This window comes from Atractosteus spatula, chromosome 5 (genome assembly GCF_055471065.1).
Source record: "Atractosteus spatula isolate fAtrSpa1 chromosome 5, fAtrSpa1.hap1, whole genome shotgun sequence".
Taxonomy (NCBI): Eukaryota; Metazoa; Chordata; class Actinopteri; order Semionotiformes; family Lepisosteidae; genus Atractosteus; species Atractosteus spatula.
Window position 1 is genome coordinate 548,920 of NC_142710.1, and position 15,866 is coordinate 564,785.

The 15,866-nt window shown below is 57.7% G+C and overlaps 1 protein-coding gene across 2 annotated transcripts in view; it reads left to right on the forward strand.

Annotated features, from left to right (window-relative positions):
* Window positions 1–15,866, forward strand: part of acin1b (apoptotic chromatin condensation inducer 1b) — a 46,671-nt gene that overhangs the window by 9,236 nt on the left and 21,569 nt on the right. For both annotated transcript variants that reach the window (XM_088916062.1, XM_088916063.1), the window contains exons 5-7: window positions 7,670–9,955; window positions 11,026–11,175; window positions 11,476–11,555. In XM_088916062.1, the coding sequence (XP_088772188.1) occupies window positions 7,670–9,955; window positions 11,026–11,175; window positions 11,476–11,555 (2,516 nt within the window). The remainder of the gene's footprint in view (window positions 1–7,669; window positions 9,956–11,025; window positions 11,176–11,475; window positions 11,556–15,866) is intronic.

Below are 15,866 nucleotides of genomic sequence, written 5' to 3' on the forward strand. Positions count from 1 at the left end.
TGGGTTAAAATAGAACTAGTTTGTGACATTGTCATCTTTTCGATTATTTGTATGGAACGTGTAACGTTTTTTTTTTAATTTAAAAAAAAACCTATTTTATTTTTTCCTGTAGTCTTGAAATACCAAGTTTAGTCCTTTTTTAATTCAGTTAAGAAAAGTTAAGGCTTTTCTAATTGGATGGGCTCATGTTTGTGTGCCACCACATTTAATATGTGTATTCGTATGAGCTCAACGTGCAGAGGTTACATAGTCGTATTGTCACAGTCAGGTGCCTCAGCCGGCCGCGGCTGGCGTCATCCTAATCGGTGAAGTTGCCAGGGCACCTGAAGCGAGGGCAGGAGTGTAGGATGTGGTCGGCCGTCTGCTCCTTGCTGTCGCCGCGTTCGCAAGTTGGGTCATCAGTGAGCCCCCACTTGTGTAGGGTGGCCCGGAAACGGCCGTGTCCGGTTCTTAGTCGGTTCAGCTCGACCCAGGCTTGTCTGGGTAGGTCATTTCCAGCGGGTTTGTTGGATACTTTGTCAATAAGTTGTTTCAGTCTGTGGTTGTTATTATTCCACGTTTAACAAGGAACTGCTTAAGACAGATGAGGAACTTGGCTTCTCACTCTAAGAATATATTTTGCACACCTGGTAAGATTCTGTCAAAAAGTAGGAGTCTGTGTTGCCCGATGTGTAGTAGATTCACCCCCAGAGAGGTCACCCATCACATACAAGAAGTAATTGTGCAGTAAAGGTTAAATAAGAAATTACCTTGTGCAGAGATACAGTGGGAATCTTTTCTAATAAGAAAGTCTCTCTTAGCACTGTTAATAATAATGCTGTACGTTTATGTAAGTTTTTCTAAGTTATTTTTTCAAAGCAACTTTTTGCCCCCCGTTTCACTGTAACATTATTAGAGATGTATTCAGTAGAGACCCCAGCCAGAACTGAATTTGCAATAACTGAAGGGGAATTACTTCAAAAAATAATTAAACCAGCTAGGACAAGCAGTATATATATATATTCTTTAATTAGTTCAGGTGGGGAGCTGGGTCAACAGGCGCAGGCTGCAAAGGAGCAAGTAGTAGGTTTATTCCCTGCTGAAAAGAGAAGAGTGAGAGAAAACGCAACGTTTCGGCTGTGGAGCCTTCTTCGGGTGCGAGAGAGACGGGGCGGTCAGCAGAGACTCTACAGCACAAGAGAGAGGAGGAGGCAGAGCAGCACTCAGGTGGGGGGAAGTGGAGAGAGGGGTGATACAGAGGATGAGGAGGAGGCAGAGCAGCACTCAGGTGGGGGAAGTGGAGAGAGGGGTGATACAGAGGATGAGGAGGAGGCAGAGCAGCACTCAGGTGGGGGAAGTGGAGAGAGGGGTGATACAGAGGATGAGGAGGAGGCAGAGCAGCACTCAGGTGGGGGAAGTGGAGAGATGGGTGATACAGAGGATGAGGAGGAGGCAGAGCAGCACTCAGGTGGGGGAAGTGGAGAGAGGGGTGATACAGAGGATGAGGAGGAAGCAGAGCAGCACTCAGGTGGGGGGGAAGTGGAGAGAGGGGTGATACAGAGGATGAGGAGGAGGCAGAGCAGCACTCAGGTGGGGGAAGTGGAGAGAGGGGTGATACAGAGGATGAGGAGGAGGCAGAGCAGCACTCAGGTGGGGGAAGTGGAGAGAGGGGTGATACAGAGGATGAGGAGGAGGCAGAGCAGCACTCAGGTGGGGGAAGTGGAGAGAGGGGTGATACAGAGGAGGAGGAGGCAGAGCAGCACTCAGGTGGGGGGGAAGTGGAGAGAGGGGTGATACAGAGGATGAGGAGGAGGCAGAGCAGCACTCAGGTGGGGGAAGTGGAGAGAGGGGTGATACAGAGGATGAGGAGGAGGCAGAGCAGCACTCAGGTGGGGGAAGTGGAGAGAGGGGTGATACAGAGGATGAGGAGGAGGCAGAGCAGCACTCAGGTGGGGGAAGTGGAGAGATGGGTGATACAGAGGATGAGGAGGAGGCAGAGCAGCACTCAGGTGGGGGAAGTGGAGAGAGGGGTGATACAGAGGATGAGGAGGAGGCAGAGCAGCACTCAGGTGGGGGAAGTGGAGAGAGGGGTGATACAGAGGATGAGGAGGAGGCAGAGCAGCACTCAGGTGGGGGAAGTGGAGAGAGGGGTGATACAGAGGATGAGGAGGAGGCAGAGCAGCACTCAGGTGGGGGAAGTGGAGAGAGGGGTGATACAGAGGATGAGGAGGAGGCAGAGCAGCACTCAGGTGGGGGAAGTGGAGAGAGGGGTGATACAGAGGATGAGGAGGAGGCAGAGCAGCACTCAGGTGGGGGAAGTGGAGAGGGGTGATACAGAGGATGAGGAGGAGGCAGAGCAGCACTCAGGTGGGGGAAGTGGAGAGATGGGTGATACAGAGGATGAGGAGGAGGCAGAGCAGCACTCAGGTGGGGGAAGTGGAGAGAGGGGTGATACAGAGGATGAGGAGGAAGCAGAGCAGCACTCAGGTGGGGGGGAAGTGGAGAGAGGGGTGATACAGAGGATGAGGAGGAGGCAGAGCAGCACTCAGGTGGGGGAAGTGGAGAGAGGGGTGATACAGAGGATGAGGAGGAGGCAGAGCAGCACTCAGGTGGGGGAAGTGGAGAGAGGGGTGATACAGAGGATGAGGAGGAGGCAGAGCAGCACTCAGGTGGGGGAAGTGGAGAGAGGGGTGATACAGAGGATGAGGAGGAGGCAGAGCAGCACTCAGGTGGGGGAAGTGGAGAGAGGGGTGATACAGAGGAGGAGGAGGCAGAGCAGCACTCAGGTGGGGGGGAAGTGGAGAGAGGGGTGATACAGAGGATGAGGAGGAGGCAGAGCAGCACTCAGGTGGGGGAAGTGGAGAGAGGGGTGATACAGAGGATGAGGAGGAGGCAGAGCAGCACTCAGGTGGGGGAAGTGGAGAGAGGGGTGATACAGAGGATGAGGAGGAGGCAGAGCAGCACTCAGGTGGGGGGGAAGTGGAGAGAGGGGTGATACAGAGGATGAGGAGGAGGCAGAGCAGCACTCAGGTGGGGGAAGTGGAGAGAGGGGTGATACAGAGGATGAGGATGAAGCGAGTCTGTCGTTGAGAGGAGGGGGAAGGTGTGAACCCAGTTTCAGGATCATTTTAGTTTCTGGTGTCTTTGTGCTCTGGGAGTTCAGAAACCCTTGTGTGAGAGCAGAGACAGAGAGATCAGTGTGGTCATGGCTGTCTGAGGTGAAATGAGAGACTGTGGGCTGGGAGAGATCTGTGATCTTCACAGCCCCGTCGTGTTCTCTGAAGCGGCCTCCGAGTCTCATTCCTGTCTCCCCGGTGTAGATAGCTGGGCATGTTCTGCAAGGGTTGCAGGAGGTAGAAGAGGTCGCCGGGGTGATCCGGAGTTGTCCTGAGGGGCCCTGGAGGAGTGTGGTGTGGGATGTGTACTTGCAGGTGATGCAGCGAGCTCTGCTGCAGGGGAAGGTGCCTGGTGTGGGCGGTGGAGGGAGCTGTGGACAAGAAGGTTATGAGCAGTAGATGAGGTGGTCGGCGATGTGAGATGATGGGGCGGTCAGAGAAGAGGGCCCCAGTGGAGGGGTCATCCTGTAGGCTAGGAAAGGTTGTCGTGAACAGTCCTGGGGATAGGAAGTGTGTTGGGGTGGTGGGGAAGCACTGAAGGAGTGCGGTTGTTAGGCCGGGGGGTCCTGATCGAGGTGATGGTCCGGGGGCTGTTTTTCGCTCAGATGAGGGGCCCTGTCAGTACCACTGCTGGGGTATCCTCTGTTGGTGAAAAAGGAGCACATTCTGAGGGCTTGGTTCTGGAAATGGATGTACAGTGCCTTGCGAAAGTATTCGGCCCCCTTGAACTTTTCAACCTTTTGCCACATTTCAGGCTTCAAACATAAAGATATAAATTTTTTATTTTATGTGAAGAATCACCAACAAGTGGGACACAATTGTGAAGTGGAACGAAATCTATTGGATTTTTGAAACTTTTTTAACTAATAAAAAAATGAAAAGTGGGGCGTGCAAAATTATTCGGCCCCCTTGCGTTAATACTTTGTAGAGCCACCTTTTGCTGCGATTACAGCTGCAAGTCGCTTGGGGTATGTCTCTATCAGTTTTGCACATCGAGAGACTGAAATTCTTGCCCATTCTTCCTTGCAAAACAGCTCGAGCTCAGTGAGGTTGGATGGAGAGCGTTTGTGAACAGCAGTTTTCAGCTCTTTCCACAGATTCTCGATTGGATTCAGGTCTGGACTTTGACTTGGCCATTCAAACACCTGGATACGTTTATTTGTGAACCATTCCTTTGTAGATTTTACTGTATGTTTGGGATCATTGTCTTGTTGGAAGATAAATCTCCGTCCCAGTTTCAGGTCTTTTGCAGACTCCAACAGGTTTTCATCCAGAATGGTCCTGTATTTGGCTGCATCCATCTTCCCCTCAATTTTAACCATCTTCCCTGTCCCTGCTGAAGAAAAGCAGGCCCAAACCATGATGCTGCCACCACCATGTTTGACAGTGGGGATGGTGTGTTGAGGGTGATGAGCTGTGTTGCTTTTACGCCAAACATATCGTTTTGCATTGTGGCCAAAAAGTTCGATTTTGGTTTCATCTGACCAGAGCACCTTCTTCCACATGTTTGGGGTGTCTCCCAGGTGGCTTGTGGCAAACTTTAGACGAGACTTTTTATGGATATCTTTGAGAAATGGCTTTCTTCTTGCCACTCTTCCATAAAGGCCAGATTTGTGCAGTGTAAGACTGATTGTTGTCCTATGGACAGACTCTCCCACCTCAGCTGTAGTTCTCTGCAGTTCATCCAGAGTGATCATGGGCCTCTTGGCTGCATCTCTGATCAGTCTTCTCCTTGTCTGAGCTGAAAGTTTAGAGGGACGGCCAGGTCTTGGTAGATTTGCAGTGGTCTGATACTCCTTCCATTTCAAGATGATCGCTTGCACAGTGCTCCTTGGGATGTTTGAAGCTTGGGAAATCTTTTTGTATCCAAATCCGGCTTTAAACTTCTCCACAACAGTATTACGGACCTGCCTGGTGTGTTCCTTGGTCTTCATGATGCTCTCTGCGCTTTCAACAGAACCTTGAGACTATCACAGAGCAGGTGCATTTATACAGAGACTTGATTACACACAGGTGGATTCTATTTATCACCATCAGTCATTTAGGACAACATTGGATCATTCAGAGATCCTCGCTGAACTTCTGGAGTGAGTTTGCTGCACTGAAAGTAAAGGGGCCGAATAATTTTGCACGCCCCACTTTTCATTTTTTTATTAGTTAAAAAAGTTTCAAAAATCCAATAGATTTCGTTCCACTTCACAATTGTGTCCCACTTGTTGGTGATTCTTCACATAAAATAAAAAATTTATATCTTTATGTTTGAAGCCTGAAATGTGGCAAAAGGTTGAAAAGTTCAAGGGGGCCGAATACTTTCGCAAGGCACTGTAGTTGCGGCAGAGCTGTCCTAGCCTGTGAACTGTGAAAAGCGAGCGAGTTTTTCGTGTGTTTGGGGTGACGTGAGCTGTGTGAATCCCAGAAAGGCGCTATAGAGGTGTCAGGATATTATTAGTATTAGAAGAAGCTCCAAGGCACCACTCAGAGCTCCCACGGGCTCAGGCCTGGAATTGTACCCGTTACAGACAGAAAGTAAACGTGTGGTCGGCGAACCTCGTGTGACAACGTTCGTTTCCGTGTGAGCTCAAGCCCGACGGGCCGTTCCCTCTCGTCTTTCCTGACTCAGGCAGTGCAGCGTAGTGTTCATCGGGGATCATTTCCCCGAGCGCTGAGTCGTCACGGACTACAGTGAAAAATGGACTTCGCCGCACACGTTTTCGGTGACGAAGTTAACGCTGCTAAAACCTGTATCTGTCCTGGTTTGTTTTGTGGATTTATCTTGAAAAAGGAAACACCTAGCCACGTCTGTCTTGTTTGCGATCCACCAGCCATATTCAGTGTCTCCCAAGTGGCGTTTTAAATTTGTAGTATTTTTTATAATTTGCACTCACTTTTCCCGCAGTTTGCAGACGCAGTGCTACAGTCCTCTTCGGCATTTTGGTCAACGTAAAGTTGCGCGAGAAGACAGACCTTTTCTGTGGTTCGTGAACGCTGAAAAAAAACTCGTAATGGGCACAATTAATTACAGTAGGAAAAAGAGCCATTGCGGGGTGGACTTCTCTTTAAAACACGTCAAGATATCGGAATCATCTTTCAATTTCATTTTAATTAATTTGATTAATTTAAAACACTGGCTGATGCACGACAACGTTACTAGGAAACAAGCAAGCACAGCTGAAATCAAAGGTTAGCTTACTGGGTGATGGGAGCTTGACATCAGCTGCCAGGGCCCGGAGCGACGTCCTGCAGGCTCTTCCCATCGGAGCAGCCCGTGCGCCTGTGAGCTCTCCTCGACCTCCTTCCCCGCACAGGTCTGGGGATCATAAAGCCTGCTCCCTGTCTGCCGTCACGGACAGACCCATCGGCTCCTGTGCAGTCCAGGCGGCCGTACTGTGAAAATACTGGCCCATGAAACGCAGAACCACCGGATCCGCTTGAGTCCGGTGGCAGTTTTTAATCCAAACGCGAGCGGCGGTTAAACTGCTCGTCTCTTCCAGTCGCTGCGTGTGGCTCGCAGGGAAACGGCAGGTCCCGGTTTCTCGGGCCCGTTACTAAATCTCCGTGGCAACATCATGCGGCGGTGTTGCGAAATCGCCCTTCCTGCTCGCTAGTCTCTGTGAGGACTGGTGGACTGCGATGAGCGAGCTCATGCAATCTCCCGAGTGGCGAATGAAGCACAGAGCGGCGAACGCACGCCGTGCTGTCTGCAGGTTGTGAGAACTGCGATGTGATGCGGCCCTTCCTGCTCGCTAGTCTCTGAGGACTGGTGGACTGCGATGAGCGAGCTCATGCAATCTCCCGAGTGGCGAATGAAGCACAGAGCGGCGAACGCACGCCGTGCTGTCTGCAGGTTGTGAGAACTGCGATGTGATGCGGCCCTTCCTGCTCGCTAGTCTCTGAGGACTGGTGGACTGCGATGAGCGAGCTCATGCAATCTCCCGAGTGGCGAATGAAGCACAGAGCGGCGAACGCACGCCGTGCTGTCTGCAGGTTGTGAGAACTGCGATGTGATGCGGCCCTTCCTGCTCGCTAGTCTCTGAGGACTGGTGGACTGCGATGAGCGAGCTCATGCAATCTCCCGAGTGGCGAATGAAGCACAGAGCGGCGAACTCTGTGAAAGTGCCGTCGGTACGCACGCCGTGCTGTCTGCAGGTTGTGAGAACTGCGATGTGATGCGGCCCTTCCTGCTCGCTAGTCTCTGAGGACTGGCGGACTGTGATGAGCCAGCTCACAAACGCGGGCGGTGCAGCAGGTATTTCACGACAGAAGTGCTCCAGCGTGATCAGCAGGCAGAGCTGAGCGGTGCGCAGTGTTTGTCGTCCGCAGTATTTATATGGAAAGGGTCTGGAGGTGGCGAGCCGGTACTTCCGCTGGGTCCCCAGCTGGTCTGTTTACGGTGTCACTGGGCCGCTTCACCTCGCGGGCCGCCCTGTTGCCTCGCGCTGAACCGCACGCCTGGCGTTTTCCTCCGTGTCGTGGTGCGAACAGGAGGTTTCACCAGTGGCAGCGTGCAGCTGACTGTTACTGTGGTGTGAGATGCCTCGTGGGTGCTGATTCTCCTCTCTCCCTCCCCCTCCCAGGAGGTGTCTGTGGCGGCGGAGCCCCCGCGCAGGAGGCGCGCGCGCCCCTCTCCGTCCTCGCAGCGGGACACCCGCAGACGCCCCGGCCCGGCGCGCTCCATCCCGACCGCCCGGCCCGGGGCCGTGACCGAGGAGGAGGAGGAGGCCAAGGCGGCGGGCGGGGAGGAGGATGAGCCGGAGGAGGAAGAAGAGGAGCCGGACGCAGGAGCCGGGGAGCGGGAGGTCCTGGCTCCGCCCTGCGCGCCCCCGCCGCAGACCCCCTCGCGCTCCAGCGCCCGGAAGGCGGCCCGCCCGCCGGCGAGGGACGGCCCCGCCCCCAGCTCCGCGTCCCCCGACCCGGGCCGCTCCCAGCCCTCCCCCCGCGCGGACGCGGCCCCCGCCGAGAGCACCAGGGGGGAGCCTGGCAGCCGGCGGCGGCGCTCGTCCACTCGGCAGAGCCGCGAGGAGCCGCCCGCGGCCACCCCCCCGGAGCCCCCCCGCGCCGTGGCCTCGCTGTCGGTCCGCGTGATCGGGGAGCCTCCCGCGGAGGCGCCGGCCGCCAAGCCGCCCCGCGAGGAAGGTGGGGAGGCCGAGCGCCAGGCCCAGCCGCCGCCAGCGGCGTCTCCCGCCTCCCGCGCCGAGGACGGCGACAGGGAGGAGAGCGAGGAGGATGAAGAAGACGACGACGATGAGGAGGAGGAGGAAGAGGAGGGAGATGAGAGCACGGGCGGCAGGAGGAAGGCGCGGGCCAGCTGCCGCCGCGCGAGGGGCCGGAGGGAGCCGCCCGCCCCTCCCCCCAGAGAGCGGCCGCAGCGCTCCCGCCAGCCGCCGCAGCACCGGCAGCCAACGCCGCCCCCCTCGCCCCCCCCCGAGCTGTCCTTCCCGCTGCCCGACACCCCCAAGCAGAGCCCCCCCAGCCTGGAGGAGCCGGGGGGCGCGGGGGCCGGGGCGGGCGGGGGCGGCGGCTCCCCCCCCGCCCTGCGGCGGCAGGACAGCGGGTCCAGCAGCGGCTCCAGCAGCCCCGAGCCGCGCCGGGACCGCCAGCCCGGCCCGCTCGCCCTGCTGGCCCGCAAGATGGAGTCCGAGGGCGCCTTCGGGGGCAGGGGCAAGGGCGCCCCCGCCAGCGCCGGCGAGGAGGAGGACGAGGACCCGGGCTCGTCCGGGCCCCGGGCGCGGGCGGGGAGCGGGAGCCGCAGTCCCGCGCCGGGAGACGCCCGGCGGGCGAGCGAGGAGCCCGCGGGCCCCCCGGCCGGAGCCGTGGCCCAGCCCGACACGCCGCCCGACGACGTCAGCGCGCCCGACACCCCCGCGGAGGCCAGCCGGGAGGCGTGCGGGGCGCCCCAGGACCAGCAGGAGCAGGACGGGGACGCTGCAGGAGGCTCGCCCCCCCGCGCCCCAGCGGAGCCGGGAATCCCGGGAGACACGGCCGCGCCCGCGCCCTCCGCCGCTGGCGAGGGGGAGGAGCCGCGGCCCGAGCCCGAGCCCGAGCCCGTGGCGGCCGCAGCGCCCCAGCCCAGCGAGGGCCCCGGGACAGAGCCCGGGGGGGCGTCCCCTCCCGCCGACACCAGCCCAGAGACAGAGGGGGTGAAGGAGGCGGAGCCGCCGGGACCCCCACCCCCCAGACCGGACCTCCCGCTGGAGTCAGACGCGGCCCCAAGCGCCAGCCAGGCCCAGCCCCTGGCCCAGCCCCCGGCCCGGACCCCGCCCGCGCCCCCGCAGCCCCCTCCCAAGAAGTTCCGCCTCTTCCGGGAGACGCCGCCCGCCTCCGCCCCCTCGGCCTGCGCTCCCAGCCTCAAGCGGCCGCGCTCCTTCTCCGACGGCCCCCCGAAGCCCGAGCCCCCCGCCGCAGACTCCCCCGGGGCCCCGCACACCCAGGGGCCCCAGGGAGCAGACGGGCGTGAGGAAGACCCGCCGGCCCCCGAAGTCCCCGCCCCCGTCGCCTCCCCCACACGGGAGCAGGCGCAGACGAGGACGGCCCCGCTGCCAGGACCCGACCTGCCCGAGGAGACGGCGCAGGCGCCCACAGAGCCGCCCCAGCAGGCCCCGCGAGAGAGCGCCGAGGGCCAGCGGGCCGAGGACAGCGAGCCGGCGGCGGAGCGCGCCGGCACCCCGCCTCCCGCCCCGGCGCCCGAGCTGCCCCCCTCGCCGCCCCCCGAGGAGCCGGGGCAGGGGGAGAAGGAGAGAGCGTCCTCCCCCTCCAGCGACTCCTCTTCCTCGGACTCGGACTCGGCCTCCTCCTCCTCCCGCTCCTCCGGCTCCTCTTCGTCCTCCCGGGGCAAGTCCGGCTCCGCGTCCAGCGGCAGGAGGGTAAGATGGCCACTCCCCCCCCCCCCCGCTGTCTGTGTGTCTGTGTGTCTGTGTGTCTGTGTGTCTGTGTGTCTGTGTGTCTGTGTCACAGGGGACCTGCAGTCGCAGCTCATTCCCACAATCGACCGTCCAGGCGCTGACGTCACAGAAGCGCGTCAGGAATCGAGCACAGTGCTGTGATCTTGGGGAAAGTCCTTCACGTGGGGAGCAGGTTACAGGTTTGCTCCCTGCTGAAGAGAGAAGAGAGGAAGGAAACGCAGCGCTGCTGAGCCTCTTGCAGATCATGTCCAGAGGCCGCTTCAGAGAACACGACGGGGCTGTGAAGATCACAGATCTCTCCCAGCCCACAGTCTCTCATTTCACCTCAGACGGCCATGACCACACTGATCTCTCTGTCTCTGCTCTCACACAAGGGTTTCTGAACTCCCAGAGCACAAAGACACCAGAAACTAAAATGCAGTGTTAATGTACTGGAGTGTCCAGTCAGTGTGTCTGTATGAACCCCTCTCTCTCAGTGCAGTGTTAATGTACTGGAGTGTCCAGTCAGTGTGTCTGTATGAACCCCTCTCTCTCAGTGCAGTGTTAATGTACTGGAGTGTCCAGTCAGTGTGTCTGTATGAACCCCTCTCTCTCAGTGCAGTGTTAATGTACTGGAGTGTCCAGTCAGTGTGTGTATTAACCCCTCTCTCTCAGTGCAGTGTTAATGTACTGGAGTGTCCAGTCAGTCAGTGTGTCTGTATGAACCCCTCTCTCTCAGTGCAGTGTTAATGTACTGGAGTGTCCAGTCAGTCAGTGTGTCTGTATGAACCCCTCTCTCTCAGTGCAGTGTTAATGTACTGGAGTGTCCAGTCAGTGTGTCTGTATTAACCCCTCTCTCTCAGTGCAGTGTTAATATACTGGAGTGTCCAGTCAGTCAGTGTGTCTGTATGAACCCCTCTCTCTCAGTGCAGTGTTAATGTACTGGAGTATCCAGTCAGTGTGTCTGTATGAACCCCTCTCTCTCAGTGCAGTGTTAATGTACTGGAGTGTCCAGTCAGTCAGTGTGTATTAACCCCTCTTCTCTTCCCCAGTCTGTCAGTGCTCAGGGGGACTCCCTGTCCCGGGACAGCGGAGCTTTCTGTCAGCCTGAGGGCTCCCCAGAAGCCCCCACCCCCTCTTGCCGAAAGAGGAGAGGAGAGAGGGATGAGGACGAGGAAGATGAAGATGAGACTCACAGCAAGGTTAGCAGCACGGTCTCCTCGGACAGGTGGTCCAGACTCCTTCCCGGACGGAGTCAGCGGTGGGGGGCTGGGATTCTTTTCCAGCAGAGACCCTTGTTTGCGGGGCAGTGTGCGCCCCAGGGCTGCGGTCCCTCCTGGAGACGCGGCGGGGAGGAGGGGCTGTGGCCCTGGGCCGTGACCGTCTGGCTGGGGACGCAGGCGGGGTGCTCGGCGCCCTTCGTCATGGCTCCCGGGACAGTGTGTGTGTCTCACGCGCGTGCGGGGGGTCTGACGTGTTCGTCTCGCTGCTCCTCTGCACAGAAGCCGTGCCCTGCCGAGGACGGGCCGCCCAGCCACGAGGGGCAGGGGGAGACGGGAGACAGCAGGAGCCACCCTGGCGGGTGAGTGTGGGGGCCACACGCGCACACAAACAAACGCACACACACAGTGACATGGACTGTCCTCCTCACACACACTCACTAACAGTCACCAGTGACAGTGACTGTTACTACACTCATTTACTCACACACACACACTCACTCACACACGCGGTGACCTGGACTGTCCTCCTCACACTCACTCACTCACTCACTCACACACACTGACCTGGACTGTCCTCCTCACACTCACTCACTCACTCACACATGCAGTGACCTGGACTGTCCTCCTCACACTCACTCACTCACTCACACATGCAGTGACCTGGGCTGTCCTCCTCACACTCACTCACTCACACACGCAGTGACCTGGACTGTCCTCCTCACACTCACTCACTCACACACGCAGTGACCTGGGCTGTCCTCCTCACACTCACTCACTCACTCACACACGCAGTGACCTGGGCTGTCCTCCTCACACTCACTCACTCACACTGACCTGGACTGTCCTCCTCACACTCACTCACTCACTCACACATGCAGTGACCTGGACTGTCCTCCTCACACTCACTCACTCACTCACACATGCAGTGACCTGGACTGTCCTCCTCACACTCACTCACACACTGACCTGGACTGTCCTCCTCACACTCACTCACTCACACATGCAGTGACCTGGATTGTCCTCCTCACACACACTCACTCACTCACTCACACACGCGGTGACCTGGACTGTCCTCCTCACACTCACTCACTCACTCACTCACTCACACACGCGGTGACCTGGACTGTCCTCCTCACACTCACTCACTCACTCACACACTGACCTGGACTGTCCTCCTCACACTCACTCACTCACACACTGACCTGGACTGTCCTCCTCATACTCACTCACTCACACTGACCTGGACTGTCCTCCTCACACTCACTCACTCACTCACACATGCAGTGACCTGGACTGTTGTCCTCACACTCACTCACTCACACATGCAGTGACCTGGGCTGTCCTCCTCACACTCACTCACTCACACACGCAGTGACCTGGGCTGTCCTCCTCACACTCACTCACTCACACTGACCTGGACTGTCCTCCTCACACTCACTCACTCACTCACTCACTCACTCACTCACTCACACTGACCTGGACTGTCCTCCTCACACTCACTCACTCACACACGCGGTGACCTGGATTGTCCTCCTCACACACACTCACTCACTCACTCAAACACGTGGTGACCTGGACTGTCCTCCTCACACTCACTCACTCACTCACTCACTCACACACGCGGTGACCTGGACTGTCCTCCTCACACTCACTCACTCACACTGACCTGGACTGTCCTCCTCACACTCACTCACTCACACATGCAGTGACCTGGACTGTCCTCCTCACACTCACTCACTCACACACACGGTGACCTGGACTGTCCTCCTCACACTCACTCACACACACTGACCTGGACTGTCCTCCTCACACTCACTCACTCACACACGCCGTGACCTGGACTGTCCTCCTCACACTCACTCACTCACACACACGGTGACCTCACTCACTCACACACGCGGTGACCTGGACTGTCCTCCTCTCACTCACTCACACACGCGGTGACCTGGACTGTCCTCCTCTCACTCACTCACACACGCGGTGACCTGGACTGTCCTCCTCACACTCACTCACACACTGACCTGGACTGTCCTCCTCACACTCACTCACTCACTCACACACGCGGTGACCTGGACTGTCCTCCTCACACTCACTCACTCACACACGTGGTGACCTGGACTGTCCTCCTCACACTCACTCACTCACTCACTCACTCACACACGCGGTGACCTGGACTGTCCTCCTCACACTCACTCACTCACACTGACCTGGACTGTCCTCCTCACACTCACTCACTCACACATGCAGTGACCTGGACTGTCCTCCTCACACTCACTCACTCACTCACACACACTGACCTGGACTGTCCTCCTCACACTCACTCACACACGCGGTGACCTGGGCTGTCCTCCTCACACTCACTCACACATGCAGTGACCTGGGCTGTCCTCCTCACACTCACTCACTCACACACGCGGTGACCTGGGCTGTCCTCCTCACACTCACTCACTCACTCACTCACTCACACACGCGGTGACCTGGACTGTCCTCCTCACACTCACTCACTCACACACACGGTGACCTGGGCTGTCCTCCTCACACTCACTCACTCACACACACGGTGACCTGGGCTGTCCTCCTCACACTCACTCACTCACACACACGGTGACCTGGGCTGTCCTCCTCACACTCACTCACTCACACACGCAGTGACCTGGGCTGTCCTCCTCACACTCACTCACTCACACACGCGGTGACCTGGACTGTCCTCCTCACACTCACTCACTCACTCACACACGCGGTGACCTGGACTGTGCTCCTCACACTCACTCACTCACTCACTCACTCACTCACTCACACTGACCTGGACTGTCCTCCTCACACTCACTCACTCACACTGACCTGGACTGTCCTCCTCACACTCACTCACTCACACATGCAGTGACCTGGACTGTCCTCCTCACACTCACTCACACACGCGGTGACCTGGACTGTCCTCCTCACACTCACTCACACACACTGACCTGGACTGTCCTCCTCACACTCACTCACTCACACATGCAGTGACCTGGACTGTCCTCCTCACACTCACTCACTCACACACGCGGTGACCTGGACTGTCCTCCTCACACTCACTCACTCACTCACACACGCGGTGACCTGGACTGTCCTCCTCACACTCACTCACACACACTGACCTGGACTGTCCTCCTCACACTCACTCACTCACACATGCAGTGACCTGGACTGTCCTCCTCACACTCACTCACTCACACACGCGGTGACCTGGACTGTCCTCCTCACACTCACTCACACACACTGACCTGGACTGTCCTCCTCACACTCACTCACTCACACACGCGGTGACCTGGACTGTCCTCCTCACACTCACTCACTCACACACGCGGTGACCTCACTCACTCACACACGCGGTGACCTGGACTGTCCTCCTCACACTCACTCACTCACACACGTGGTGACCTGGACTGTCCTCCTCACACTCACTCACACACTGACCTGGACTGTCCTACTCACACTCACTCACTCACACACGCGGTGACCTGGACTGTCCTCCTCACACTCACTCACTCACTCACACACGCGGTGACCTGGACTGTCCTCCTCACACTCACTCACTCACTCACACACGCGGTGACCTCACTCACTCACACACGCGGTGACCTGGACTGTCCTCCTCACACTCACTCACTCACACACGTGGTGACCTGGACTGTCCTCCTCACACTCACTCACACACTGACCTGGACTGTCCTACTCACACTCACTCACTCACACACGCGGTGACCTGGACTGTCCTCCTCACACTCACTCACTCACTCACACACGCGGTGACCTGGACTGTCCTCCTCACACTCACTCACTCACTCACACACGCGATGACCTGGACTGTCCTCCTCACACTCACTCACTCACTCACACACGCGGTGACCTGGACTGTCCTCCTCACACTCACTCACTCACTCACTCACACACACTGACCTGGACTGTCCTCCTCACACTCACTCACTCACACATGCAGTGACCTGGACTGTCCTCCTCACACTCACTCACTCACACACGCGGTGACCTGGACTGTCCTCCTCACACTCACTCACTCACACACGTGGTGACCTGGACTGTCCTCCTCACACTCACTCAGACACGCGGTGACCTGGGCTGTCCTCCTCACACTCACTCACTCACACACGCGGTGACCTGGGCTGTCCTCCTCACACTCACTCACTCACTCACACACGCGGTGACCTGGACTGTCCTCCTCACACTCACTCACACTGACCTGGACTGTCCTCCTCACACTCACTCACTCACACACACTGACCTGGACTGTCCTCCTCACACTCACTCACTCACTCACACTGACCTGGACTGTCCTCCTCACACTCACTCACTCACTCACACTGACCTGGACTGTCCTCCTCACACTCACTCACTCACTCACACTGACCTGGACTGTCCTCCTCACACTCACTCACTCACTCACTCACACTGACCTGGACTGTCCTCCTCACACTCACTCACTCACTCACTCACACTGACCTGGACTGTCCTCCTCACACTCACTCACTCACACACTGACCTGGACTGTCCTCCTCACACTCACTCACTCTCTCACACTGACCTGGACTGTCCTCCTCACACTCACTCACTCACACACGCGGTGACGTGGACTGTCCTCCTCACACTCATTCACTCACACACACACACACTGA